At 35.6% G+C, this 27,714-nt stretch overlaps 1 protein-coding gene and 1 pseudogene across 1 annotated transcript in view; one reads left to right on the forward strand and one right to left on the reverse strand.

Annotated features, from left to right (window-relative positions):
* PLCZ1 (phospholipase C, zeta 1) overlaps positions 1-16,375 on the reverse strand; it is a 46,953-nt gene extending 30,578 nt beyond the window's left edge. The window contains exons 1-4 of the mRNA XM_010003007.1: positions 16,211-16,375; positions 12,645-12,879; positions 4,741-4,942; positions 2,012-2,156 (exon numbers count right to left, since the gene is read on the reverse strand). Coding sequence (XP_010001309.1) covers positions 2,012-2,156; positions 4,741-4,942; positions 12,645-12,879; positions 16,211-16,375 — 747 coding nt within the window. The remainder of the gene's footprint in view (positions 1-2,011; positions 2,157-4,740; positions 4,943-12,644; positions 12,880-16,210) is intronic.
* A 797-nt stretch (positions 16,376-17,172) lies between these two features.
* Positions 17,173-18,172, forward strand: LOC104393504 (annotated as a pseudogene).
* The last annotated feature ends 9,542 nt before the right edge of the window (positions 18,173-27,714 follow it).

Below are 27,714 nucleotides of genomic sequence, written 5' to 3' on the forward strand. Positions count from 1 at the left end.
CTTGATAATATGTATTTTTCTTTCTTTTCAAAATGTTCAGAATGTAGTTCAGCTGTTTCACACAATAAAAAAGCTCATGATATTTAAGAACAAGAGAAACCACAATTGAAGAAGAGATAAAAGTGCATCATCAGGAGGTTAAGGGTGGTTAAAATAGGGCTAGACACATGCAGAGGTGAAAAACAACCACTAGGGAAATCAAATGAAGATCAGTTAAGAAGGAAAAAGCACTACATTAGATAAACCAGATAGTAGCTGTGCTGATTTTTAGAAATTGCATATTAAAGTGTATTTGTCCAATAATAAATAGAAAACAGTTTATCAGACGCATCCAACACATTGATTAATGCTGAATATAAAGAAAGCAGAGACGAAAAACTGTTAAATCATTCCCAAATCAGGCTGATTCAATTGCACAGGGCAGAGTACAATCTGGAAGCAAAAAAACAGAATTTCTCATAGATTTAGTGGCTCAGCTGATACACAGAGTTTCTAAAGAATGATGCATTGGCTCCTATTTGTCCAAAACAGTGGTTCTCAACAAATGAGCCACCAGTTTAATATAAAGGGCACAAATTTAAAATATTTCTCTGTTTTGTGGGGAAAAGCGTTTTGTATAGAGCATTCCCTCCACTGTTTACAGTGTTGTTATGAAAATAAAGATTTATATTTAAAAGTTAAAATCAGACTATGAAATTTAATGTCTTTTGCTTTAATTTATGAAAAATTTTAGTTGACTACATTTCAAGTTGACAGTATCCTGAAGATTTGCTCAGAAATCATTGCCTTCACACGAAAATGTTATGCATTTTTTCTTATAGTAGTAAACCTTTACTGGGACTTTCTACCCCTTACTCATCACAGTATTCAAACAAGCTATGTGAAACATGGGAAATAGCGTAAAACTTAAAGAACAGCTCAAATGAGATTGTGTAAATAAATCTCATAAATTGGCAGAAACACTGGTGGTTATTAAAAACAAATACTCTGAATAAAATATTTACTTAGGCAGGACCTAAATTGTTCATTTCTAAGGGAAGTACCATTTTATGTTTACCTTGTTTTTATATTTTCTTTCCTTGAGTATTTGCTCTTGACTATTAATAGAAACACACCTTAGCCTGGATAGAAGGTTGGTACAAACCATTACCTATTGGGATTTTTCAATCTACCTGTAACTTGTGCTTCTTAAATAAAGTTTGTATTATAGTTATGTACTATATGTTGTGTATTAAGAAAACCAGAGAGTTATATCTAATGGGATGTGAAGAACAGTATAATAAAAGTATATTTTTGTTTTCACTATCTTTCGCAAGTAGAAGCTAAAATTTATATAGAGATCGAAGGGATAGATATAGTTTTGCTTAACTCTGAGAAGGTTATAAATATATATTTATAAAAATCCATATAAATGTATGATCGTAAGGGTATATATTCACACAGATAACACTGGCTTGAATACAAGAGTTATACTGAGAGTCATTCAGGACTTTGATTGAGCAGGAGGAGTTTTGCCAGAAACCTATACAAAATACTGAGCCAGTGTCAAAGCTTTTCAGCTTTCACTGCTCTACCAGAGGTAGACAGAAGGGACATTGCCCTAATGAGCTGTCTGACAAAAAGACAGCAGCAGATGATAACCTTTATCAGGCCTTGAACTTAAAAATAGAGAGAAAATGAAAAATGGAATTCATCTCAAACTCAACTATAATCTAACATTTTTCTGTATTTCATAAATTCAAGCATAGTGTATGGAACAGACTCATAGCAAGGAAGAATAAGTGAAGTAACAAAAATGAAGGGATATAAAAAAAAAAAAAAGTAAAACATTAGACTGATTCCAAAGTAGTTGTTCACTATATTCGGTCTTTGCTTAAATTACGTCAGGTGAGAATTCCAACTAACAAGCTGAGTAAGATCTCCTGCATTCTTTGCACCAAGTTTGGCTTAAAATCATTATCAGCAAAATATGTTTATACATATATATGTATATCAGTTTATATATACATACCGAAAATGCATACTTGTCTATCACTTGAATTACAGAATTAAATGGAATTTTGCTTGTTAAAGTGTGACCATGGTACACAACAGGTTCATTGTTTGAGCCATCCCAGCAGTCAATTTCCAGGCAACGACATCCTTTCAGGAGAGCACTTTAAAAGAACATGAGAAACAATTTTACAGTCAAAAGAAATATACACTTTCTTATACAAGTTGCTGTATTTCTGATTACAACCACATTGAATAATTTTAAAAAAAAAACACAAAAACAACCAAAACCAAACACCTTACTTCTTCATCACAAAAGAAAATAAATCCTATAGAATTAATCAGATAAGCGACAGAGCTGTGTTTGCTGTTATTTATCTTAAGTATGTTATCTAATGAACTTTATTAGGAGTAATGGATTATCTGAATAAACTTCATTAACAGAGTAAAAACAGGAGTCAAATATTTAAATAAAATCATTTTGTTGCTTGAAATAGAAGAAGTGTTTGAAAAGGCATTTTTATTTCTATTCCAATATTTATCTGCAAGCTCAAGAATCATTAAACTTAGAAATAAGATAACCACACTTACAGCAACATCTTTTACTTGGTCTATCTCATGATTCAGTTAGTCTTCCCCCAGCTTGTTTCTAAGAGGGAGTGCTAAAGGTTCTCAGATGCCTTAAATTTATTCTTATTTAAATTTGAATGTGCTAATGGCACCCCTTAAAGGTCTTAGGTTTCTGATATTTGGCTTGTTACTATTCAAATGTTTCTTGTAGACTGTTTTACCTCCACATGAATGTCTTTCACATGCTTCCCTTTACATGCTAACAATATCTCAAACAGTATCTCATTCTAGCTGATTTTAGCATGTTATATTTTCCTTACACAGATAGTGTATAAAGAGGAAAAGCACTGGTCTGGCCTCACCTTGAGTATTGTGTGCAATTTTGGGCACCACAATACAAAAAAAGACACCAAGCTATTGGAGAGTGTCCAAAGGAGAGTAAGGAGGATGGTGAAGGGTCTGGGAGGGATGACCTATGAGGAGTGCCTGAGGTCACTTAGATTATTCAGCTTGGAGAGTACAAGGCTGAGGGGTGACTTCATTGTAGTCTATGGTTTCCTAACAAGAGGAGGAGATGGGGCAGGTACTGATCTCTCCAGTCCTGTGACCAATGACAGGACTCGAGGAAATGGCAGGAAGCTGAATCAGGGGATGTTTAGATTGGGTATCAGGAAAAGGTTTTTCACCCAGAGGGCAGTTGAATACTGGAACAAGCTCCCCGGGAAGTGGTCACAGCACCAAGCCTGCCTGAGTTCAGGAAGTGTTTGGATGATGCTTTCAAGCATGTCATGTGATTCTTGGTATGCCCTACACAGGGACAGAAGTTGGACTCGATGATCCTGATGAGTCCCTTCCAACTCGGCATATTCTTATGATTCTATGATCCTATGATCTTCTTTGCAATTAATTTAAGCAATGCAGTATTAATGCCATATTATTTTAAATACTGTTAGAAATATATTCACTAGTGTTTCTGATGATTACAAGCCATTACTGAAAATCCAGAGCACAAACAAAAAAAAAAAAGTTCAGAGACATGATCCTTCCAACTGCTTTCACTTCAGTAAAGTAGTATATTCCAAATAAGAATGCTGGACAATTGTCTTTGAAATTCTTCATACTTTCCGTCATCATGTATATTGACTTTCTTACATAACCCTTTTTCTTCGTGCCTGGAAATTTCTTCTAAATGTGTCTCAGTAATAAAGTATCCTTGTTTCCTTCTCTTGGAGTCATGTGCTGCACATTCAAAGACAAAGCTTCTCACTCCTGGTTACTATAGTACCCACATTTTGTTTTTGTTTCTAAACTGACTGGATTGCAACATACAGTGATCACAGATATCTTTGACGTACTCCCGAGTACTGTGCCTTTACATACAATCACAGAATGTTTTGGGTTGGAAGGAACCTTAAACATCATCAGGACGATGAGGATCCAACCCCCCTGCTATGAGCAGGGACATGCCACACCAGGCGCAAAGCCTCATCCAACCTGGCCTTAAACACTTCCAGGGAGGGGGCATCAACAACCTCCCTGGGAAACTCATTCCAGCACCTTATTACCCTCATGGCGAAGAATTTCTTCCTGATGTCTAACCTAAATACACCCTCTTTCATTTTAAAACAGCTACCCCTTATCCTATCACCATCCTCTCTTGTGAAAAGCCCTTCCCCAGCTTTCCTGTAGCCCCCTCAAGTACTGGAAGGCTGCTATAAGGTCTCCGTGGTGCCTCCTCTTCTCGAGGCTGAACAGCCCCAACTCTCTCAGCCTGTCAATACATACAATATATGTCCTGTTCATTGATCAGACTAGAGTTTGCCCAGGAATTTTAAATTTAGTTAAGGGATCTATTTATTTTTGTATGGTATGTTGAGATTAATAATTCATTTAATCATATACTGTGCAGTATACTACAGATTTCATTTGCTGTGAAGTAGATTTTTTGAAGTTAAATGAAAAAATACATTGTTCCCAGACTATGAACAAATGGATTGGCAAATATATTGAAATTGTATGCATAAAATAAAATACTAATCTTGAATTTTCTACTCATAACTATGATGATTTTGTTCCTGATTGCCAAACAGAATTACATATCTCTTAGTAGTAAAAAAAAAAATAATTTAAAAAAAAGGCAAAGAATGTTTAAAAAAATTAAAAGCAGTATATAAATACCTGATATATCCCCATAAATCACTGGGCCCAACTAGTTGGTCAGATATCAAGTAGGTGTTGTGAGAAGAGGAAATAAAATAGTCACATAATGGGTGGTTCATATCTTGGTAGATGGTCCTGTGACTTCTGTTAAATATCGAACAGTCTTCTGAGTTCATGTACCTTATAAATCCTTCAAATGACAATTGCTTTCTTCTCTTCACTGAATAAAAAAGAAAGAAAAGGTTTCTGATGTGGAGCTAAAGTGATGGTTATATCTGTGAAGTTCCATCATTTTTAATAACCAAATCTGAACATAGCTACACATTATACAGCATTTAACACTTTCCTGAAATTTAAAATTCATAACAATATAAACACAAACACCAGATATTTGCAATTCTGGAGATTTAATTGCTGTGGTTGGTTTTTTTTCTTTTATGGACACCAGTAAGAAGAGTTTGCAGGAGTCCTAATTAAATAAAAAATAAAATATTTATTGTTTAGTTTTGGAAAGTAATTTGTCAGTTAATGCACAGAGAATCTTCTCTTGCCCCTAGAAAGAACAGGAATTGTTCTCTAAAATGTCAGGTAGAGTGTCAAAATAATCCTGCAGAAAATACAACTCCCAGAAGCAAGTATCTTTCTCAGTGGCAGAAAATTCCAAATACATACTGATGAAATAATGTTTCAATTACAACTATATGAGATAAAAATAGCATCTTAACAAAATAAATGACTGCCCACAAAGATATAACAAAATGTGCTAGTTGTCTCTGTACAAGAGATAGTAATTACATTTGTTTTATTTTTAACTGATTTAATGACAAACAGAACCATTATACTGCCAACTGTTGCTCCAAAGTCATGCTTAAAATGTAATAATTTTGCAAATTATATAATCTCAGAAGTCAGCTTTGCTTCAAAATATAAGGTAGTATGAATTAGTCAGGGATTTTGCCCCGTTCTGGCTGCAAAATAAACTTATTTTTTCATCATTGTATGCTAGTGATAATTAAGCAGTAAGTAATCCAAGTTTATTTTCTGTTAACAATAACTTAAAAGGTCAATGTATACAAACTTTTGACAGAAAACAAGACAAAATAAAAACAAAACCCAAAACAGTTATCTGACCTGATATTGCTCTATATAGATATAAGAATCAAAATTTACAGGTTAGGGTTGCAATCATTAGTCTTCAGTTTGTGTAGAGACTGCAAGTTTTGTATCTACATGAGGATTTATTAAAATCATTCTGATGATGGCAACACAAAGAAAACAGTTATTTCTAAACTACACAGCTTTTTTATAACTAGGAAAATGTCTTAAAACGGTGAACACAAATAGAAATAGAAAATAAGGATGAAGGCCCTCCATATATACATAGACACTGTTGTCCTTAAGCATATAAATGTTATTCCTACCAGACGTCTGTTGAAACTATTCTTAAACACTTCCACTGAAGAAGAATCCAGTTATCCTAGTAATACCATTTCAGACCCAAGTGCTCTTATAGTTAGAAAGTTTCCCCTAATGTTTACCCTGAAACTTCCTTGCTGATATTTTTTTCTGGTTTGTATTATTCCTCTCTTTTTTTTTTTTTTTTTTTTCAGTCTTAAACACATATGAAGACTGTTATTGTGTTTCCCCTCATTCCACTGCTTTCCAGAAGAAACAAATTCAGGTCACTGAATCTTTCTGTTCGGGTTAGGGTTTCTTAGACTTCTGATGATTTTCGATGTTTTTCTTCATCTCTTTCCATCTGGTAATCTTCCTTCGTGATATTTTATGTCCTAAATGAAATGTGCTTCTCTTTGTTGAATTTACTCCATCCTTTTTTTCTGTGCTCAATTGGCCAAGGTCTCTTTGACTTCTCATCTTGTTCCCTATTATACTCGAAGGTCTGGAGTTAAATTTAAATTTAATAATATTAATTTTTATTCCATCATCCGGATCATCACTGACATAATTGAAATCTGGATTCCAACACACTGTTCAGTAAAACTGCAGATAGATGTAGTCTTTAATTTTGACTCTAAGTCATTGATGACTAACTTCTCACGATAATTTTCTAATGAGTTGCTTATGTACTATTTAATTATTCTTCCTTTTTAGAATGCAAGAAAGTGTTAAAGGTATTATTTTTCTTCTGTCCACCATCACTGTTATTGTCACAGAAAAAAGCTGAATTCGATTTCTTCATGGTAGCAGTCTTTCTTTTAGCTTACATATTTGCAGAACGACTTATTGGTACCTTGATTATTCTTCACAGTCATATCTTATTTTGTATCTCTACATTTTTTACTTATCCACATGCACTTTCTATTGTTTTATACTTCTTCCAATAGGAGTAAGCTTCTACTTTTTGGGTATTTAAAAAACATTATGAGGTTTGTTACATGTTGCTCAAAACAGAACACATTCATCCAGTATGTTTTATCTACAAGTTATATGAATTTTAGACTTGATTCCTTTGAAGAGAAGGCTTTTTATCAATAGTACCTGCTTTTCATTTCTGATTAATTTCCTCTTCATGCCTTATGTATTTCTCTTTGAAATTGCTAGTTGCACCAGAAACTTTTTCTTCTGGTGTTTGCCTTTTTTTAATTTACTATTTTTGTAATCTTTTTTTTTCACATTTATCTTTTACATTAGTGAAAAATACTTACTTTCAAAGGTTTAGCTTATTTTCTGAACTATTTTTTATGCTTTTCTGGCTGCTTTTGTTGTTAATAAAAGATGACTATAGTGTTCTCAAGAAGAGAAATTATGATTAGATAAATGTGCTCATCAATATAATCCCCTAAAAGTGAAAAAAATGCAAAGTTTGTGGTTTTTTTACTTTGTTAGCCAATGAGCAATCTCTTTGGCTTCAGCTAAATCTTCAGCTCATATCTCTATTTAATTTACTGAAAATACTTGTATTTTTAGTCTATTATAGGCCCTTGCATTGCATTTGTTTATAATTATCTTCGTCAGGGATCTGTAGTTGCTGTTCTTGAACTGCATACAATTACAGTCACCATGATGTTTCTGGAGAACCACCAAAACTCCAAGCAAGTCTGTAAAATGATAAGACCTATGTGTGAGCAGGAAGAGATTGCCCTTGCACTAACAGTTCTGGCACCATATACAGCTCTGTGAATTGAGATATGCAAATGTGCATCGCATGAACATAAATGGCATATGTCATCTGCTAAAATAAATTTTCAGACTTCTGGTTTTGTTGGAAGATTCTATAGTTTTTTCAGTTTAAGATAGAGGTAGACTTAATTTTTTATTATTGCTACTATTTGTTCACCCTTCTCACCAGTGGAGAAAACCTAGTGGATTTCTTTAGAACTCTCTCTTTTCTTTGTCTGATAAAGTTACCAAAACTAGCTAGAAATGGAAGAGGGTGTTTTTTTCAAGTTCTAAGGAATAACACAGCAGTACTATTAACAATTTACAGACATTTTCTACTTCTATATTAAATTGGGAATTCATCTCCATAACTATTTCCCAGTAAGAAAATAGTTTCACCAAGACCTCATATTTATTCCTTAGAGGAATCTCATTCCTTTTCTCTATTAGGATCCACCAGCAGTAGCTAGTATGTACAGATACTCATTTGGTGTAGAGAAAAAAAAAACAAAAGAAAATTACAAGAAAATATTTCTGTCCTCTTCTAGCTTCTTCCTATTTACAAAGTTCAATGTTTTTTTATGCCCTCCCCTTTTGGATAGTCTGGAATACAATTTATTAATTATATTAATTTTTTTTTCCCTAACATAATACCAGTTTTTTCCTCACTCCTTCAGTTAAGGTAAATGCAGAAAGCCACTGTGTTGGTCAGGCAGAATTTGCCCCTAGTAAAGCCATGCTGGCTGTCCTGAATTACCTCCCTGTCATCCATGTGCCTTAGTGTGTCTTCTAGGAGAATCTGAAAGAAGGAGGTATCAAATAATAATAGCCCCAAGGCAGAAATATTATCAGATGGAATTCCATATTATGAAATTTGACTACTTAATGTCAGACTAAAACATTTATACTCTAAGAGAACAGTAAGGACTGAAATATTTCCTTGGCTAAAGAATGTTCCTTTTCTACCCTGAGTTTGTGTTCTAGCGAGTCTATTTTCCACCTGACCCAGACTTGTAACTAATACTGGTGCATACGGGAATCAAGTATCTCTCAGAGCTGCATTTTAGTTTGCTAAGGACTCTTATCTCATAATCAATTGTCTTCTTTTGGTGAAAGTTCTTCCTAAAATTATATATTAACACACAAAAAAAACATATCTGAATAATTGTGTCTCATAAATCCAGCTTCAGACATTGTTTTGCTTGAAATTTTAAAGTAAACTTTCATATTCTACATGATTTTTTAAGAAATATGTAGGAATTTGACTTAGGTCTCTACTCTGATAAATTTGGTTTACATTGGCCAATGGGATCAAAATTTCTTTCCTGCAAATACATGCTCGTCCTTTTGCTCTGTTACACATGCACACAGAAATCCCCAAATTTGAAAGAATGCATATCCCAAGAATAAACTGAAGATTTTTCTTTTATTCACCAATACATTCTGGATTACTCAGATTCTTTATCCAATAGATATACTAGGCTTCTATTGTTATTTTCCAAGTAAGCATGGTTTTTTGTTTGTTTTAAGACAGGATTGTATTCTTGCCCCGATTTTTTACTGCCTAGGAAGAAAATACAGAAACAGGAGCAGAGTCTACAAATGGCACCACTCTGCCAATAACAGGGAGACGTGCCTTCTTATCCTCACTGTCTGTCTAATCCTATCCATGCAAATACTGAATAATGAGCAATTTTTCTTTTTAAAAAGATATATATACCAAGCTTAAGAAAAATCAAGTGCAGTTGTTTGTTATGTTTTATTTAATCTCATTTAGAAGTCTCAAGACTTCTACTCATAATTAATCATCAAATGGAAAGACAATCAAATGTTTGTGTAGAATAAAACTAATATTTGAATGTTAATAATGAAGAACTGTCAGGTGCGAATCACATATCCACTATTTTTATGATCAGTTCCACAAAATTATTCCTTCAGTCAAAAATGCAAGCTTTGGCACACTCACATACAAAATCTGTTAATGCAGCATTTAGCTGTTGGACTTTTAAATCTTATCATAAAAATGGAAGAGTTATGTATGCCATACCATTCCTGAACTACCTGCAGTAGCCTTACAGATTTAATTTACTGTTATATGGCTCACCAAATATGGCACACAAATGTTAGGATTGCACTAAACTTTTTTAAAGGATTTACCAACACTGTGTATAAAATCTAGACACTGTTCTCATCTTAATCTTGACATACTAGTGCCATCAAATTTACCAGAAAATGTTTGTTACTATTAGCAAATCAATCAAGTGTAAAAAATCTGCCCTTTTCCCATTCCAAAATGCACAGGAGGATAACAAATGAGTCCAACAGATAATCCCACTGAAAAATATTCTGTAACAAATTCAGAACAATAGTTAAGCAAAATGGTCCTTCACAAAACCATGCAAATCAACTAATGTGTCTCCAGATTCTAGGTGAATTTACCCCTGCTAGCTGCTTAGAAAGCATCCTACCTAAACAAGAACAATGTCATGAATCCACTGAGACAGAGTAAAAGTGAAATAGAGTAAAAAGGAAACTGTAAAACTGCCAGTGCAAGTGTGGGCAGGCTACAAGGAAGGAATATTGAAACACTGTTCAGGCATGATGAAATGGTGTCCTGAAAACCAAAGCTCAACCAGAAGTGAAACTGGCAAGGGATATCAATGGCAATATGGAGAACTTTTACTGCAACATTGACTATGTTTTCAAAAAGGAGTTCAGCGGGCCTTCTGTTGAATAGGGCAGTTGGTTTAGTGACAACAAACACAAATAATGCTAAAGTACTTGGTGCTGTCTTTTTCTCAGTCTTCATCAACAGGGTGTGGGCTTTGTGCCTATAGACAGGTTTGCCAGAGAAAAGCAACTACCAGCAGGTAGACATTAAGATAAATAGAAATTACTGGAAAGAACTCAACACATGAAGTCCATGGGACAAAATTAGATTAATCTGAGGGTGTTCAGACCGCGGGCTGATAGAATCACGAAGCCATTCTTTGTCATCTTTGAAAGGCCATAGAGATCGGGAAGGGCCTCCATGACTGAAGAAGATCAAATGTTGCATTCATTTCCAAAAGGGGCAAGGACTTCCTGCACTTATGATTACTTCTAAATTTAAAATTTCTGCCATGTGATACTCAAGGATACACATACTAAGTGCAAAAATTATGATTCATGAGGAGTGTTCTATTAAAACAAATAATGGGTTTAACTAGTACAACTTGGAAGCACTATATTAACCTCTATTAATATTTATTATTTCCATTTGTATGATAAACATTAAGCAAAAAGCTCTACTGTATCAATAATCCTGTAACAATTAATATGACCCTAAGTAGGATTAGAATAATTTTGGTTATAAAATATGCTTTGAAATGCAATGGCTTTAATTAAAATTATTTTCATTTTAATGTTATTGTGAATCACCATACTGAGTAGTTAAAACAAACTAAATTGCTTAACAGTAAATTTTGGCATTTTCTGAATTCCAGAAATGTTGTACTCAGTCTTCAGACTTCAATACTGAAAATTCATTTTTTAAAATATATTCAACCATTATTACTGGTTTAATAAGGATTGATTTCCTCTAGGAGAAATACCCTGTGCTGAACAAACCAGTTGCTAATAAAGCATAAGTTCTATTTTTTTATACTTCTAATCAGTTATTTATATACCTCTAACTAATTAAGCAAAATTAGTTTTGAATTCTTAGCTAAACAAAAGCAAATTAGTCTGGCTCCCTAATAATGGTCATCGACATGTTTCAGAGGGTATTAAAAAAACTAAGTGCATTTCATATTATCTCATCTACTGTATGAAAATTGTATTTATTTTAAGTAATCTACATGTAGGGTTTGGACCAGTCTGTTGCAAGAAGGAGCAGAAAAGATAGATCTGGTAAGAAGTATAATACTCTATCGCTCACCAGTCTGTTGCAAGAAGGAGCAGAAAGGAAGGAGCAGATCTGGTAAGAAGTATAATACTCTATCGCTGAGCAATATGCTGTGTAAATTTATTTAGCTTTATTAAATGTTTCTTGTAGTATTACATTCACAATGTTTAAAGAACTGAATTTTAGAAAACTAACATTTTGTAGAATTGTTTACAAAAGACATTATACAACATCCATAACTATAATCCTCCCCCTCTACTCCACTCTCATGAGGACCCACCTTGAGTACTGTGTCCAGTTCTGGAGCCCCCATCACAAGAAGGACATGAGTCCAAAGGAGGGCCACAAAGATGATCAGAGGGCTGGACCACCTCTCCTATGAAAACAGGCTATGAGAGTTGGGGTTGTTCTACCTGGAGAAGAGAAGGCTCCAGGAGACCTTAGATCAGCCTTCCAGTACATGAAGGGCCCTACAGGAAAGATGGGGAGGGACTTTTTATAAGGGCACAAAGCAATAGTACAAGGGGTAATGGCTTTAAACTGGAAGAAGGTAGATTTAGGTTAGACATTAGGAAGAAATTCATCACTATAAGGGGGGTGAGACACACTGGAACAGGTTGCCCAGGGAAGCTGTGGATGCCCCATCCCTGGAAGTGTTTGAGGCCAGGTTGGATGGGGCTTTGAGCAATCTGGTGTAGGGAGAATTGTCCCTGCCCATGCAGGGGGTTTGGAACTAGCTGATCTCTAAGGTCCCTTCCAACCCAAACATTCTGTGATTCTATGATAATTGCTTAAAAAAACCTTCTTTAAAATGTTCAATTTGTATAATCAGACAGTTATTAAAAAATATAAACCCAGTCACTGACAGAAGCAGAATAAATATGAGCTAGAAATCAAATACTCAGACTATGCATACCTTCTTCAATGGGTTCATACTTCAAAATTATTTCTAAAGCAGTTGTTTCACAAGCTTCAGCTTCATGTTGTTCTTTCTTGAGAAATGCAATGAGCTCGGTGTCAGCAAGAACTTTGTTGTTTGAGGCGTAAGCAGAGAAAAGTTCTTGAAATTCACGTCTGTGCACAATAGTTCGATAAATTGCTCTGAAGTCTTCCATGGTAATGACATTTTCCTTCCTTTTGTCAACTGTTTTCTGAAAAGAAAATATGAAATCAAAATGGTCAATAGGAAGATTTTCAATAAGGCAAAGATACACACAAAAGCTCTATTATGACGGATTATAAGAGCAAGAACTGTAGATAAAACTTCAGGCAACAGTGACTGCAATGCATTAAATTATAATCTTGTATATGCAACATATAGGTTTGACTTCGTGCATTAAAAATATTTTATAGAAATTAAAATATGACATAATTAGCACTTACATAATTACAATATCCACATGATGCATATGTGATATTAAAATGCATTATATAAAACCTCTAAAATACTATGCCATGAAATAAATTTGCAGCATAAAAATTCTAGATTGGAAAATATATTTAATAAAATCACTCCAACAGCAATTCAAAGCATATGGTCAATATGGTAAATACTTTCAGATTTGCATATAACCTACAGCAAACAGTAATCTACAAAATGAAATAAAGATGACAAAATTATCAAGAGATCCAAGTCTTTCAATGTATCAAATAGGAAACACTATTAAACTTTGGAAACGGGGTACTTTAAAAGAACTTATAACTTGGTGTTCTACTCCTAATATCCCAGAATGTTTAATTCAGATTAATTATTCACACTTACAGAATTCTCAACCTGTAAGCTTGTTCTCACTGAACTTAAAAAATATTAGTACATTAATTCATTTCAGTGTTTCAGTATAAAGGCTACTAGAAAAATCCAAAGGACAAAAGGATTTGAGTAGAATAATACTTTTTTACCATTTCTGTCATTTACATTTTTCTCAGGGTTAACAATTTTATCCTTTGAAATCTTCTACATGAAATATGTAATTGTGCCTATGACATATAGATATTTCTAACATTTTTAGCTGGTATTATTCTTATAAGTTGCCAAATTAGGAGAATTTACAGACAAAATTACTCACAAAAACCATAAATAAATGGCAATTCATTGTCTTATTCATTATCACTGCAAGATGATCAAAATAAAAAATTGATAGGTTCTTAAAATGAGACTATGAAAATGGCTGACTTTCAGCATGTACTGACGTGGCATCTACTATGATTAGCAAGGTTTTCCCCGAAGCATCCATGAACATGAAGTGGCTTACTTGAGATCTGGGTGCTCTTTGATGAAGACTTTTGATTGCAACCATATTAGATTGCTTCTGAAGACCCACCATGAAAACTAAAAGCTTAATGATAAATCACTGGTTTCTTCCTATGCAGTAAGAGACGTTTGAATAAGTATGACAACAAAAGTAAGAATACACTAGCTAACCAAAACAAGTAGCAAAGTAAACTTCATTGAGTTCTAGGAAAATATTGGACAAATTATACTTTGGTATTTGCTTTGAGTTTCTGAAAGATGATTGAAATTACAATTTTTAACAGGAATCACCAGTAAGAAAATAATTAAATACAGATGCTAATAATATGCATTTCATTACTGCTTGAGAAATCCCACACCTAAGGTTGATATCCTCAGTTTTTAGCATCTTTAAGAAAACTGCAATTTACTCATAACTGTTAAGTAGAAAAAGAAAAATCAACTTATTTGGAATTAAATAATTGTCAGTACCCAGGAGATGTTCATGTATGCATTTGCATGAAGTGAAGCTGGGCAAAAAATTAGACTTTCTATCTCAGTTGCCTCTTATGAAATACAGGCTATAATACTGCATAGTAGAGCTTTTCCAATGAGAGTTATGAAAATAATGTCAGTATGAAGAAAAAGACATAAAACTTTTGTTGGTAGGTTTTTCTTATTCTTATTTCTATTAATGAACACCAAAGTTTTGCAATTCAGAAGAAGCACCTTGACAAAGACAGCCTTGAGAAGAATTTTACAAAAACATATTATTCCTTAGAAAGCTTAATGTTCATAATACTGATGTAGCTTAAAGGAGCATTATAGTAAAATAAATTCAAAGAGAACAAACAACAACAAAAAAGTAGATTATACTTTAAGAACAATGTTTTCTATTTTTGTCATGTATGACAACTGTTGTATAGTTGCAATGCCAGTAAGATTTTGAAAATTTGTTTTGTCATGTATGACAACTGTTGTTGTATAGTTGCAATGCCAGTAAGATTTTGCAACAGACTGCTTTGCATTTTTACATGATCATACTGATTAACAATTTGAGCTGCAAAATTACTGAATATACTTAAATATCTCTCGAATAGCAAAGTAAACTTAACAGTTGTGCTACAAATAACCAGATTAGATTGTTAGGTAGATTATATTGTTAAATATATAACTAGAGAAGACTTGTTATATGCAGGTCACTTGCTCAATTACTCCTCTACCCACAACTGATGATGTCTCTCAAACTTCTGTCAGAAAGTAAAGTAGGAAACAATGAGAAATAGATTCTAGTTCTCATGAGATTCTCATACTTGACAATTCTCTCAACGCAGTGGAAGCTCAAAAACCAAAAACCAAATCTCTTAAACTTTGCCATATCTCAAGGCTGCACCCTTTGCCAGGGGTGCAACCCCCTCCACTTGGGCACACCTCCTAAATACTTCAGAGGAGAGGTACAGTGGAAAACTGAATGAACAAGTATGCTGGATCTATGTTGACCTGAAGCTTGAGCAGATCAGACAACTTCTGGCAAAAGGGTTTTTAGGAAGACACTCTAAGGGCTCTTCCCAGCATCAGACAAGGCATGTGGACTCATTAGCTTGATCACAGAAGCTGATGGAAGGGATGAAACCAGAAAGTTTTCACTTTTCTCAAGTGAGACCATATTACAAAGAAGTTGGGAATTAAGACCTACATATTTTCCACCACACTACACCATTTCAGTGTGGTAAAGAGATGTTGTTATTTGGGCATTGGTTTATTCTCACAAGTAACAAATGATAGAACAAGAGGAAATGTCCTCAAGTTGCAGGAGGGGAGGTTTAGATTGAATATTAGGAAAAATTTCTTCACTGTCAAGCACTCTAACGGGCTGCCCATGGATGGGGTTGAATCACCACCCGTGGAGGGATTTAAAACACATGTAGATCTGATGCTTAGAGACATGGTTTAGTGGTAGAGTTGCTAGTGTTAGATTAATGGTTGGACTCAATTACCTTTTTTGTGTCTTTTAGGTCTTTTCCAACTTAAATGATTCTATTATTTTATCCTATGATTCTAGTGCATCCACTCAGTTATTTTTTTTACAGAGAAAAAAACCCAGAGGAGGCAAATTATTTGCTGATTTTGCACACCCTACTAGCATGAAATTAACTTCTCAAAACATTAATTTTTAAAAGTCAGCAAATACAAGACACTTATGTAACTTGACTCCTGAACATATTTAATTGCTTAACTTACAGATTTCTCACCTTGAAAATATGTTTTACATGATCAAAATCAAAAGGCATTTTCATTTTTTCAAGCAGTTTCATTGTGCAATCTAAATCAATCTTCCCAGTCCTGAAATCGTTTTGAATGATGGATAAAAACCACGTATGAGAGATCAGGTTAAGGAAACTTCTGGCCCATGTCATTGCCTATTAAATGAAGGGCGGGGGGGATGGGGTGGTGTGGGAGGTGGTGTGTGTGGCAGAAGCTTACATATTTTAAACCTAAAAATGCTTGCAGTTTGCTTTTTCATACTCTAGAACCAATCTTGTCTTCTGATTTCTGAGAGTGCAGCAGGCTCTGAGGCGTGCAGGAAGACATTCTTGCTCTGTGCCAAGAGACTCTGAGGGCAACGGTGACAAAAAGGGAAGGGTGTGAAGGAAAACAAGTGATGAGGATGAAGAAAAAGGTGCATTGAGAGGAAGGAAATGAGTGGAGGCTGAAAGGATTCAGCAGCTGTGGGGAATGTCAGGAAGAAGAGTGCCAACAACAAGCATCAGCAAGGTGAGTGCACCCAGCACTGTGCCCACCCAATCAGCCTCAACCCGACCTGACTGGGCCAGGCTGCCCCGGGCCCTTCCCTGCCACCCAGATGGGGGGTCCCGTGACAGCTGGACTGAAGGAATCGTGCAGGGGGAGGTCACACAAAGGCAATAGTCACAGAGCAGGGAGAGGAGGAGGAGGAGAAGGTAGAGCAGCAAAAGGAAGAAGAGGTAAAACAGGAGGGGGATATCTGTTCTCGTCCATGTCGGCTCCGCGTCCCCTGCTCTAGTCTCTTCACTGTGGTGGTGCTGGCAGCATTTGGCAGGACATCACCTCGGCTTGCTCCTGTGCCCAGCGAGGCCTTTTCCCTCCCCTCCCCTCTCACCACCCTCTTGCCACAGCCCCAGCCTTGTCCCCCTCCCCCCAGCACTGCCCTGGTGCCACTGTGAGGTCACCGGCCATGGCCTCCAGCACAGGCCCCTTGGCCCTGCTCCCTCCCACCCCTTCTCTGCCACCATCTTGTGCTTTTTCCCTCCAGCACAGAGGCCCAAGCGCCCTCCCTTCATGTGCAGTCTCCTCCCTTTGGGTAGCTGTAACCTCTCGTGTGCACGAGGCAGGAGCTGGAGAAGGTGTCTTTCATTTGCAGCCTCCTGTAACAGTCCCCTTCTGGGGAGTGAGGCTGGGCTGTCTGAGATCTCTCTGCTGTGGCCCCAGATGAGAAGCTGGTGAGGCAGGATGCACGTGGGAATCGGTCACAAGAAGACCAATTTCAGCCCTGTCCAAATAATTGCGCTGTACTACTGACCCACTACAATGACTCAGGGGGAAACAGCTTCTTTGACCCTCATGACAGATTTTCTTTTGCTTAATGACCTGGGTGGGGTAATCAGAAAACCCCAGAACAGTGTGATGCTAGATGAGAGGGATCTGTAGATGCCTTCCACGAGGGCTTGAAGGCCTGTGTGAGCTGCCAATTTCCTGCAGGGAACTGCTGTGTGTTCAAAAAAAGCCTCGGGAAGAGGCAGCCATTTGTGGCCTACATTGAGGTTTATCAGCACCAGCCTTCGAATCACTGGAACAGCCTTGGCAAGTCAGACTGGACTTTTGCCCTGACTCCATTTACCACTCAGGTTAGAGTGATCTTTCTCCTATAGATACAGTGCTTCAAAGATGGCAATTTCCATGTAGCTGTCAGCAAGTCTGTAAGTGAGACTCTAAATGTGATAGACCAAAGTCAGTTTTCGACAGATTATGTGAAATTTGTGAAAGCTAAGGACACCAACTTTCATTTTACCATTCTGGAAAACATTCAATCTTTGTAGGATATATAGAAGACAAATCTCCAGAGGAAGCTCCCTGTTACTTGCACTTTTATGAACTGGAATATACTATTGAATTATCAGCATCTGAACATCAATGTCTTCAATACGGAAGTTTATTTTATATGGTGGCCTAAATAGTTGTTTTTTTTTAAAAGAAGACAAAAAAGGAGTGGTTAGTTTAGTTATTTCTGCATTATTCAGGAGAGTACACAAGCTGTCATCAGTAATCACCATTTTGAAAATAATCTGTAATGTCTGAAACTGATTTGCTGTATTGGTTTTTTTTTGCATTTAATTTTCAGCAGCTTCTAAAGCTACTAGTAATGGTCAAAATGCCAGAGGCAGTACAGTGTTACAGGTGAGCCAGCAAGCAAATTCTTACTTTCCCTTTTAGTTTTATCCAGTATTACATTTACTTATGTAACTTCATATTAATCATAGCATTGATTATAAGGAAATTGGTAAGGTAAGGTGGCAAGGATATTGAGCCATTATTACTACATTTTTCATTGATACTGAAACTCAGAAAATTCAGTCTTGAGGCTGAGGCATCTCTCTATGTGCAGGAGACATCCCTAACATAGTCACATGAACAAAGGGAGATCAGTAAACAAAAGGAGTACATTTCTTATAGCTGGTGCAGAAGATATTTCAGGACTGACCAGGGATGTATGCTTGGTGTTGCAGCATTACGGAACAAAGCAATTCTGCCTCCCTTCTCCTAGCATTTAGTACAAATGCCAAAGGAATGGATGTGATTCTGGTTTACCTTCAAGCCATGAAAGTGATAGTTTGCTAACCTGTTTATTACAAAAAATGAAATGTCTACCACACTTTCTGTTTTCTGTAAACATACCTCCTAATTGCAGTTTTATTAGAAATAAAGTTTAATTTCAAGCAGTAATGTAAAAACTAGATGTCTAGAAATATTGACATGAGTATTTCAACTTTCTTACATATATTGGATGCTTTTAATGTAAGCATAAGATTTTACTTCTGTTCATCACTGTTGGTGGAAAGTACATTGTCACATGGGTTGGATATGCCCTTTTGTAAATACTGATATGGGGCTTTATAGTTTCACTGCTCAGACTGGAAATGATTGCTTTCATTGTCTTTGTTTTAAGCTGTAGTAAAGATCCATACATCACAATGGTTTTAGGATAACAAAATTGTGCAAAAATGTCATCTTCAGATTTCTGCTCTGATGAAAAATGAAGATTCTGCACCTGTACTTATACTTGATTTGGTACGTTCCTTACTCTATACATCTGGATATGAAAATTAATTACCCAGAGAAACCAGTAATGAAAATTAGTCTAATATAAAGACCATCATTCCATATCATTCTAAATCGTTGATGACAAAGTCATATGCTCAGTTTTTATTGAAAAGCATACTAATTTACACAGCCTTATTGCAGACGACAGGATTGTAGCAGTGCCAATACTTGAATTAAACTGAAATAAATGAAACAGTTCCTTTGATATATTCTTTATTTCTTTATATTTGCATTTATTAGAGCACACTTTTCATCTGGTGGTTTACCTTTATGATCACTCAGTGCAAAGATTCTGGAGGTTTTGTACTAATTTACATGCAGGAAAGGACCTCATCACACAGGGTTTCATTTCTGCAAGCAGAAAGCAGAATGCTGCCCTTGCAACAATGTCCCTTGACAATGCCTTTAATAGGTGTCCCTCTATTGGAAAATCTGCACTAGGAACTTGAAGAGGGAGAAGGATGGAGCATGAAGATTATTTCCTATGCTCTTTTGGTTCTTCACAGAGAGCTGCATTACCTATGGGTCATTCTCTATTCCCTCCACAGCTGCTGCTGAGATCCTTCCAAAACCAATCTAGCCCTTTTACGTTGCTGCTGGAGACCATTCAGTGAGCAAGCAGGTGTCTTTGCATGGTATTTATTTGAATATGTGATTTCTTTATTGAAAATAAGAGTAATTTTATTAAAATCGTTACACAACCTAGAACTGCTAAAATGAGGATGGTCAGCTATGAGTGCAGTTCACATCTGCAGTATGGTGTAATAGATTAATTTTGGACATAAATTTAACAGAAACAAGGACATAGCACTAGAAATTCTGGATTGTGGAAAAAAAAAAAACACTTCATTCAAGCACAAATATTGAACATTAACTAACAATAAAGAACAGTAAGAAACAGTGGAAAAACCTAAGCAGTTAAATAACTAAGTTTCAACATTTATTCCACCAGATTGTTCCCTTATGGAATACAAATAAATTACATTTTTCAACAAAGTGTTCTGTAAAATTAAATTCTTTCTTCTTTAAAATTCAGTTCCTATATGGCAAAACTCTAGTAGGGAGTGCAATGTGAAAAACTTTTCATATTGTAGGATTAGGTAGTTTAGATTAGGTAGTCCATTTTCTGTATCAGTCTACCTTTATGAACTTTCATTTTCCTTAATTTTCCTCCCTCTATAAAAGAGGGAATCTGTGATACTAGAATCAGCTGCTCAGAGGAGTGGAATTTGGGCAGAGTAAATGTTCTGATCTGGCTGAAAATGCCTACTCATTTTTTACAAAGCCTATGAAGTTAGTCTGGAAAAGGTATTTGCAATACAGGCTTTGTCCATTTCCCCTCTACATTCTTCATGATGGACTTGAATTTTTTAAAATTTATTTATTAGTTAGTTAAATTTCAAACCTGGGGAGGAATAAGCATTATGAGAAGAAAGTGATGATGTGAAACTCCATTGAAAAAGTTACTGAACTTTTATATCTATACATTTATGCCTCTGAATGTGTTTGAGATTTAGATGCAACTTCTAACACTTTTGCCCATACCAGAATTGTTTTGTTGTAAAGGAAATACATTCCAACTCACATGATCTTTGTTTCCAAAATTCTACTCCTATTTTGTCCACTGCTTTAAAAAGCGTTCGAAGTCTTATAGCTGTCTGTAAATCCATCTTTCTATATTGGTATCAGTACTCCAGATTCAATTTTCTTACAAAACAAAATGTCAGTTCTCTTGAAACTCTGCTCCTCCATTTACAGGTTGGCAGACTCCTTGGAATTCCAACGTTGGTACAAAGGTACCTGAGAAAAATTGCCACAATTTTTTTATTTCTGAAAATAACTTTGTATCTACAATTAATTTTTGCTGCAAAGAAAAATATCTTTTTTATTACACCAGTAACATTAGAGTTTAGCTTGGAGTTTATTGTCAGCTTCCAGCTACATTCAAATTGAAAGAAAATTAAGACTTGATATTAGTATTTGGACTGAATATTTAATGTTCACATTAGAAAGTTTGATTTATGTTCCACTAGTACTACAGCAGGTGGAAAACCTATCAAAATTAGGATATTTAGTAAAACAATTTTCTTCATTTCATTTTCAAATACATATGTTGAATGAAAAGCTACTTATTTTGTAGTTTCAGAGTAGAAAGACAAATCTTTAACAGGCATTAAGGATTCAAATTATATGTTAGCATCAAATAAATACTCCTAGTCATTGGAAAAAAATTATGTTTTCCCCCTTACATTCTCCATTTCTTTTCTTCATTCATGGAATAAAAAAAGACAATATTGTAGGAAAAAAAAAACAAACAACCCTGCTTGTATGTTTTCAAGACTCTAACTTGTTCTTTACTCCTTATACCTTACCAAGTTGTGGAGAGGAAAGTTAAAAATTATTTTGAAACAGAGGATATAAAAGTGAAGAAAATAAGTGAACTTTCTGTCAAGTGAATATCTCTCACTGATTTCAAATAACCATTGCTTTAATGCTCTGGTTGTATAGTAACATCAAATTCAAGGATTATTTTCTCTTCTACAGTAAGAATGGTTTCATGTGTTCAACAGATCTGAAAAAAACAGATTTTGTACAATCCAAAAGCAAGATTTTTTCCAAGTCTGTATGTCAGCATGCCACTCTTACACAAATAGTGGATTTTACATTCTTTTTCATGAAAGCTTTACAGTTATTAAAAGTGTGGAGTCATTTCAAAAAGTCACTACTTTGAAAATTAACTATTATGCACTATTCAAAGTATAGTATCCTGGGATTCTTCAAAGTTACAAAAAGTACTTGTTAGAGTAAGACTTAGGAATTGCCACCGTACAGAATAGGGGGAATAAGAGACCTAATGATAACCATCAAAATAGATGACCCATGTTATGTTCCATCACTTATGTAGCAGATTACCTTTGAATGGAAAGGGAACTACGACACATCCTTAAATCCATACCCAGAAAATATCTTCAGATTATGGAATCCTAATCATAAGATCTGGTTGCTTGGGGAGGAGGCAGGGTTATGTAATTGTTCATATAACACATTTGGAAGAAAAAGAAGTGTGGGTCTCAGCTTTTTTCTAGATGTAGGTAGAGGTCTTTCCATGCTGAATCTTTATACATAGTTAAAGGTTTGTATTTCCTATTTGCTTACTAAGGAACACATCAACTCTTTTATACACTGCTTCTTAAATAGCATTCATAATTACTGCGTTGGTAACAGGAGCAGCTGAGAGCCTTTCTAAATACTCCTCCAGAACCAGAAGGCTAAAAATTTAAAGTCTGTATGGTTATAATCATAGCCATCTTTTCAAACTACGCTGATGGTGATAAAACATTAGTTTTAAAATACAGATTGCAGAACAGATATTTATAAGGCCTCTACCTTGGTGTCTTACCAGAATTATTTATGAGACAGATTGCTCTCCTTAGAGGAATGGAAGCCCAGTGTCTAGTATGACATTAGAGGAGAATTAGCAACCTGGAACAGGAGGGATGAGGGAAAGGTCATAAGTGGGGGGATGCTGAAGAAAAATGTGAATAAGGAAAATTCACAATTGGAGGCAGGAAGAAAAAAAAAGACCAACATTATAATTCCACTGTTCTGGAATGTGAGCAGACTGTTCAGAAGAGCAAGACTGAAATCTCACCTCCTTCACTGTCTTTATTTCCTTAACTTTTGGGTAAGTAATATGTCTCTATATTCCAAGTTAACTCAAATCAGTACTCCAGTATATCTGATCTTCAGTCTTTCAGTGACTAGGAAATCTAACAGTTATTCCTGATCTCATAGATATTCTATCAGAATGCATTTAAATTTTAAATAAGCAATACAATAGTTGGCTCTTAATAACTAAGATAAGAATAATTTAATTACATGTGATATTTGCCATCCAGAGGGATCTTGACAGGTTGGACAGACGAGCTCATGCAAACCACATGAGGGTCAACAAGGCCCAGTGCAAGGTCCTGCACATGGGCCAGGGCAATCCCAGGGCAATCCCAAATGCAGGCTGTACAGAGAATGGATTGAGAACAGCCCTGAGGAGAAGGACTTGAGGGTGCTGGTTGATGAGAAGCTCAACAGGAGCCAAAAAATATACACTTACAGCCTAGAAAGCCAACCATATCCTGGGCCACATCAAAAGAAGCATGGCCAGTAGGTCAAGGGAGGTGATTCCCCTCCTCTACTCCACTCTTGTCAAACCCCACCTGCAGTACTTTGTCCAGTTCTGGGCCTCCACCACAAGAAGCACACAGAGCTGTTGGAGTGAGTCCAGAGGAGAGCCATGAAGATGATGAAGGCTAAAGCACCTTTCTTATGAAGACAGGCTAAGAGAGTTGGCATTGTTTAGCCAGAGGAGACGAGAGGAGAAGGCTCCAGGGAGACCTCATAGTGGCCTTCCAGTACCTGAAGCAGCTACAGAAAAGCTCGAGAGGAGATGTCCTTGCCCATGTAGGGGGGTTGGGACTAGATGATCTTTAAGGTCCTTTCCAACCCAAACTGTTCTGATCAGGATATGTGGGTACGATAACTATGATCCCGAATAAAACTAATTGTCAGTACAAGTTTACAAACCTGTATCCTTGAGCACACTACTGTGTTCTCATGAATTACATCCTTCTTTACCCTACATAGATCACAGACCAGTGCACCAGCCCTGGAAAGCATGCAGCTGCTTAGGTGTGCTCATCTCAAGATTCACTGAAAGGGAGCTCGTGTTTCAGGTATGAACATGTTTCAGGTACAAGCTCATGTTGCAGCCCTCAAGAGCATGCTGGTGCTAAAGCAAGAGATCAAAAGTCTTTGCTTCTTCACTTATTCATTGTTTATTCTTAAATTTATATTGTTTAGTCTTAAGTGCAAAAAGCATAGAGGCCCAGGGAAGAAAAAAGACATTGAGTACAGTGCTGCTCATATAAATTCAGTGTTATCTGACTTCTGAGATAAAGTCTGTCAATTGTGACTTTAACCCAAATGCATGCTGCAGGCCATACTAAGTTCTATACATACAAAGAAGTTAAAAATATGAGTTTGTGTTCATAGTCATGCGTGTTCATAGTCATGCATGTTCATGTCTGGAGACTGTCATGGTGGCACATGTTGGAATGCTCATTTCAATAAAACCAGGATAGAATAGAACAGAATATTAGAATAGTCTGTTCTATAGAATAGACTCAGTTGGAAGGAACCTACAATGATCGAGTCCATTTCCTATGGCTCTTTTTTTGCACACATTTCCTTCGCTTGGCAATTAATGTGTAGTTTGGGGTTCTGTGCTGACAGAAGGTTGAGGCAGGACTGAGGATTGTGCTGAGGAAGAGTCTAAGTTCCTCAAAGGGTTACGTGAAATATATATTTAACTTGCAAATCACTTCTCTTGAAGAGAGGAATTGATAGCTAAACCTCCTAAAGAGTGATTTCATTGAAAATCACAGACAGGAATTAGACTCAATGATCCCAATGGGTCCCTTCCAACTCAGCATACTATGATTCCATGGCTCTATGATTCTATTAAATGTCTTTGGTTTCATATAGAAATAATTTCTGTCTGAAATTAGATACTTCACAGGAAACTGAAGATTCATGAAATAGTAGAGCTTTTTATTTTATTATTTTACCACCCAGAGTTTGGTTTTGTTGTTAGGTTGGATTTTTACCTTGCACTGCAGATACCATTAAAAGAAAGCCCTCTGAGAAGCTCACCACTCAAGTCAGACTCACAGAGTGAGAAATAGAAACTCTTGTATATGCTGTTAACAGCTACATGATCCTGTATGTATCATGAGGTAATTAGGACTCCACTGATCTTGAAACAAGTGCCATAGATAACCTTTACCTTTAAAACCGGGTATATTCCAAGTAATACTTCCCTTATGCTATCTTCCAACAGATGAGAAAAATCATTTATTTTGTTTCTAATTAGTAAATATCTTCTACAAATCCCAGTGATTATTTCTGAGAAACACATTTTATCCAGTTCACTGATGATACTATTAATTTTACTTAAGAACTTTATTTCACACAAGACTTTCATTAGCAACTTCTTTTAATTATATCATCATTAGAGACAGATAGGAGAAACACAGCTTATTTCAAGCTTTATTATTCATTCTTATATTGTTAACGAATTAATGCCAAAAGTTCATCTGCACTAAAAGTCACCTTCTTGTTGATCAGTTTTGCATGTCCATAAAATAAATGTGATTGCTTTAGGTACTGTTATATCAATTGAGTACCATTATTGCTTCTTTCCATAGATAACATCTTCATGCAAATGTATTCTGTTGTTCTTTCTTAAATAACTAATGTTATCTCCTAATATATTCTTGTTCAGACCAGTTCCTCTAGTAATTATAATCACATATGCAGCACGTATTCATTGAGCATCTATAGTTTCATTCTTGTTCTTCCCATCAAAATGTCGTTGATGCCATGCTTTCTCTGATCCATAAGCCCTGCAAAAACCAAGCTGTTCTTTCAGCCCCTAGACTGGAGTTCTGTATGCTTAAATCCATTACAAAATATGGATTTAGCTGAAGCCAATGAAAAGTATAATTAACATTTTGGTGTTCTGCGTGTAGTTATTTATTTTCCATTATCAGAGTTACATAGGCTGCCAAATGTGTGATGCAGATTATGGGACAAACTGTGCTTAAAATGCAGGTTTTTTCAAAACAATGTGTAATGTCTTGTGAAGTATTCATGGGGATAAAGAGAAGATTAAAATGCATAGGTTCTGTTTTGCCTTCATATGTTTTCTGGCTCCTCTGTTTAAGTCCCAGTTCAACACAGTACTTAATTGTTTGGTTAGTTTTAATCATTTGTCAATCTCCACTGGGAGGAATAGTATGATATAGGTACTATGACACTACAGCTGGTTAAATTGGATCATGCAAAGCTGAAAGACCTCGTATAGAAGATACAGATAGCAGCAGGAAGTTTCTCTTCGTTAGACTGTGAACTTCGCACCAGTCTGAAGATAGTTCCTAGAAAACAATTTTCAGGCCTTTGCTCCATTCTATTTTATAAATTAGTTAACAAAATCCTGCTCCATTCTGTTGTCTTATTCTATGGAACATTTTGAATACGAAACAATTAATTTTCTTCAAATTAATAACAATAGATCCAGACATGGGCTTAAAAGTCTAGAAGCTTCAAAAAATTAAATTATAAGAGTTGTTTATTCTCCAGGCAAACACACATTATTCAAGAGAAGCACCTATGCAGTCCATGGTTATTTAGGCTCTTAGCTACAGAAAGCTGACTCCCTGCAAGAATGTTGAATGGGTTCTTAATTTAAGGAGGTTGAACTCTGTCTCTCATTTATACAGTGGAATGCCCTTAAAGCTATGTTATGGCCTGGCACTCAGGTGAAGCATGCTCTGCCACACCTGTAGAAAAGCTATTAATATGTACCACAGAATGCACAACTTGTGGGCATAAAAAACCCGCCAACATTAACAAAAGTAATTATTTATCCAGAAGGTAGCTGGAGAACTGCATTCTGATCCCTTCTTCAAACTTTCCATACTGCTGTGGATTCAGTGGAGTATAATTCGTTTCTAATGATAAGACAATAGACCGTTGTGTATTGAGAAAGTAAATACATGAAAGATTGTGAGCTGCTGGAATTCTGCAAGAGTGAGAGTTACTTATGTGTCTTCAGGTAACAGGAGGGAGGGAAAAAATAAAGTGTAGTATGAAAGAGAAAAAAAATTTAGATCTTTGGCCTGACATTAGCATCTTCATTTTAGACTTCCAGGTTATTTCCTATACTTCTTTTTCTAAAAAAACAAGATCAATTTTAAGAATTTCCTACAGATATTTGTAGCTATTAAAATAATCTCTTTGAATGATGTGAAAATATAGGACCATTTCAGAAAAGGTCAAAGCATTTGCAAGTTTACCCCTATAGCTGAATAGGTAATTCCAGTATCTATCTTTTTTGATATTGGCACAATATTTTTATAAGCAAAAAATCAGCATGGGAAAAAAAAAAACCAACAACAAACTCAATATACTTATCATAAAATTCTGCATCCAAAAGTCACTTTGATGTTTCTGTTCCTGTTTCATTAAACCCCTCATAGGCAGCCTAATACTGATGATTTGAACTCCGAAGTAGAATATCCTTTATTTCATTTTCTTCTATGACACCGAACTATTAACTATGTTTTACTGCAAAAATGTAATCTAAAGACATCATGATGTGCTAAGTAGAAAGCGAATTGCCAAGGGCTTGTATGCTTTGGGTCGAATGTCAGTTGTTTGTAGCTCATTAGTACGATGAAATGAAATCTGAAATTATATTAAATGTTTGCTTAAGATGTAATTTGTGAGGAATTTATGCATTTTCAAGTATTCCATACAGTTCTGTAGTCTCATATCAACA

Source organism: Chaetura pelagica, unplaced genomic scaffold (assembly GCF_000747805.2).
Source record: "Chaetura pelagica isolate M959 unplaced genomic scaffold, ChaPel_1.0 scaffold117, whole genome shotgun sequence".
In the NCBI taxonomy this organism is placed as follows: domain Eukaryota; kingdom Metazoa; phylum Chordata; class Aves; order Apodiformes; family Apodidae; genus Chaetura; species Chaetura pelagica.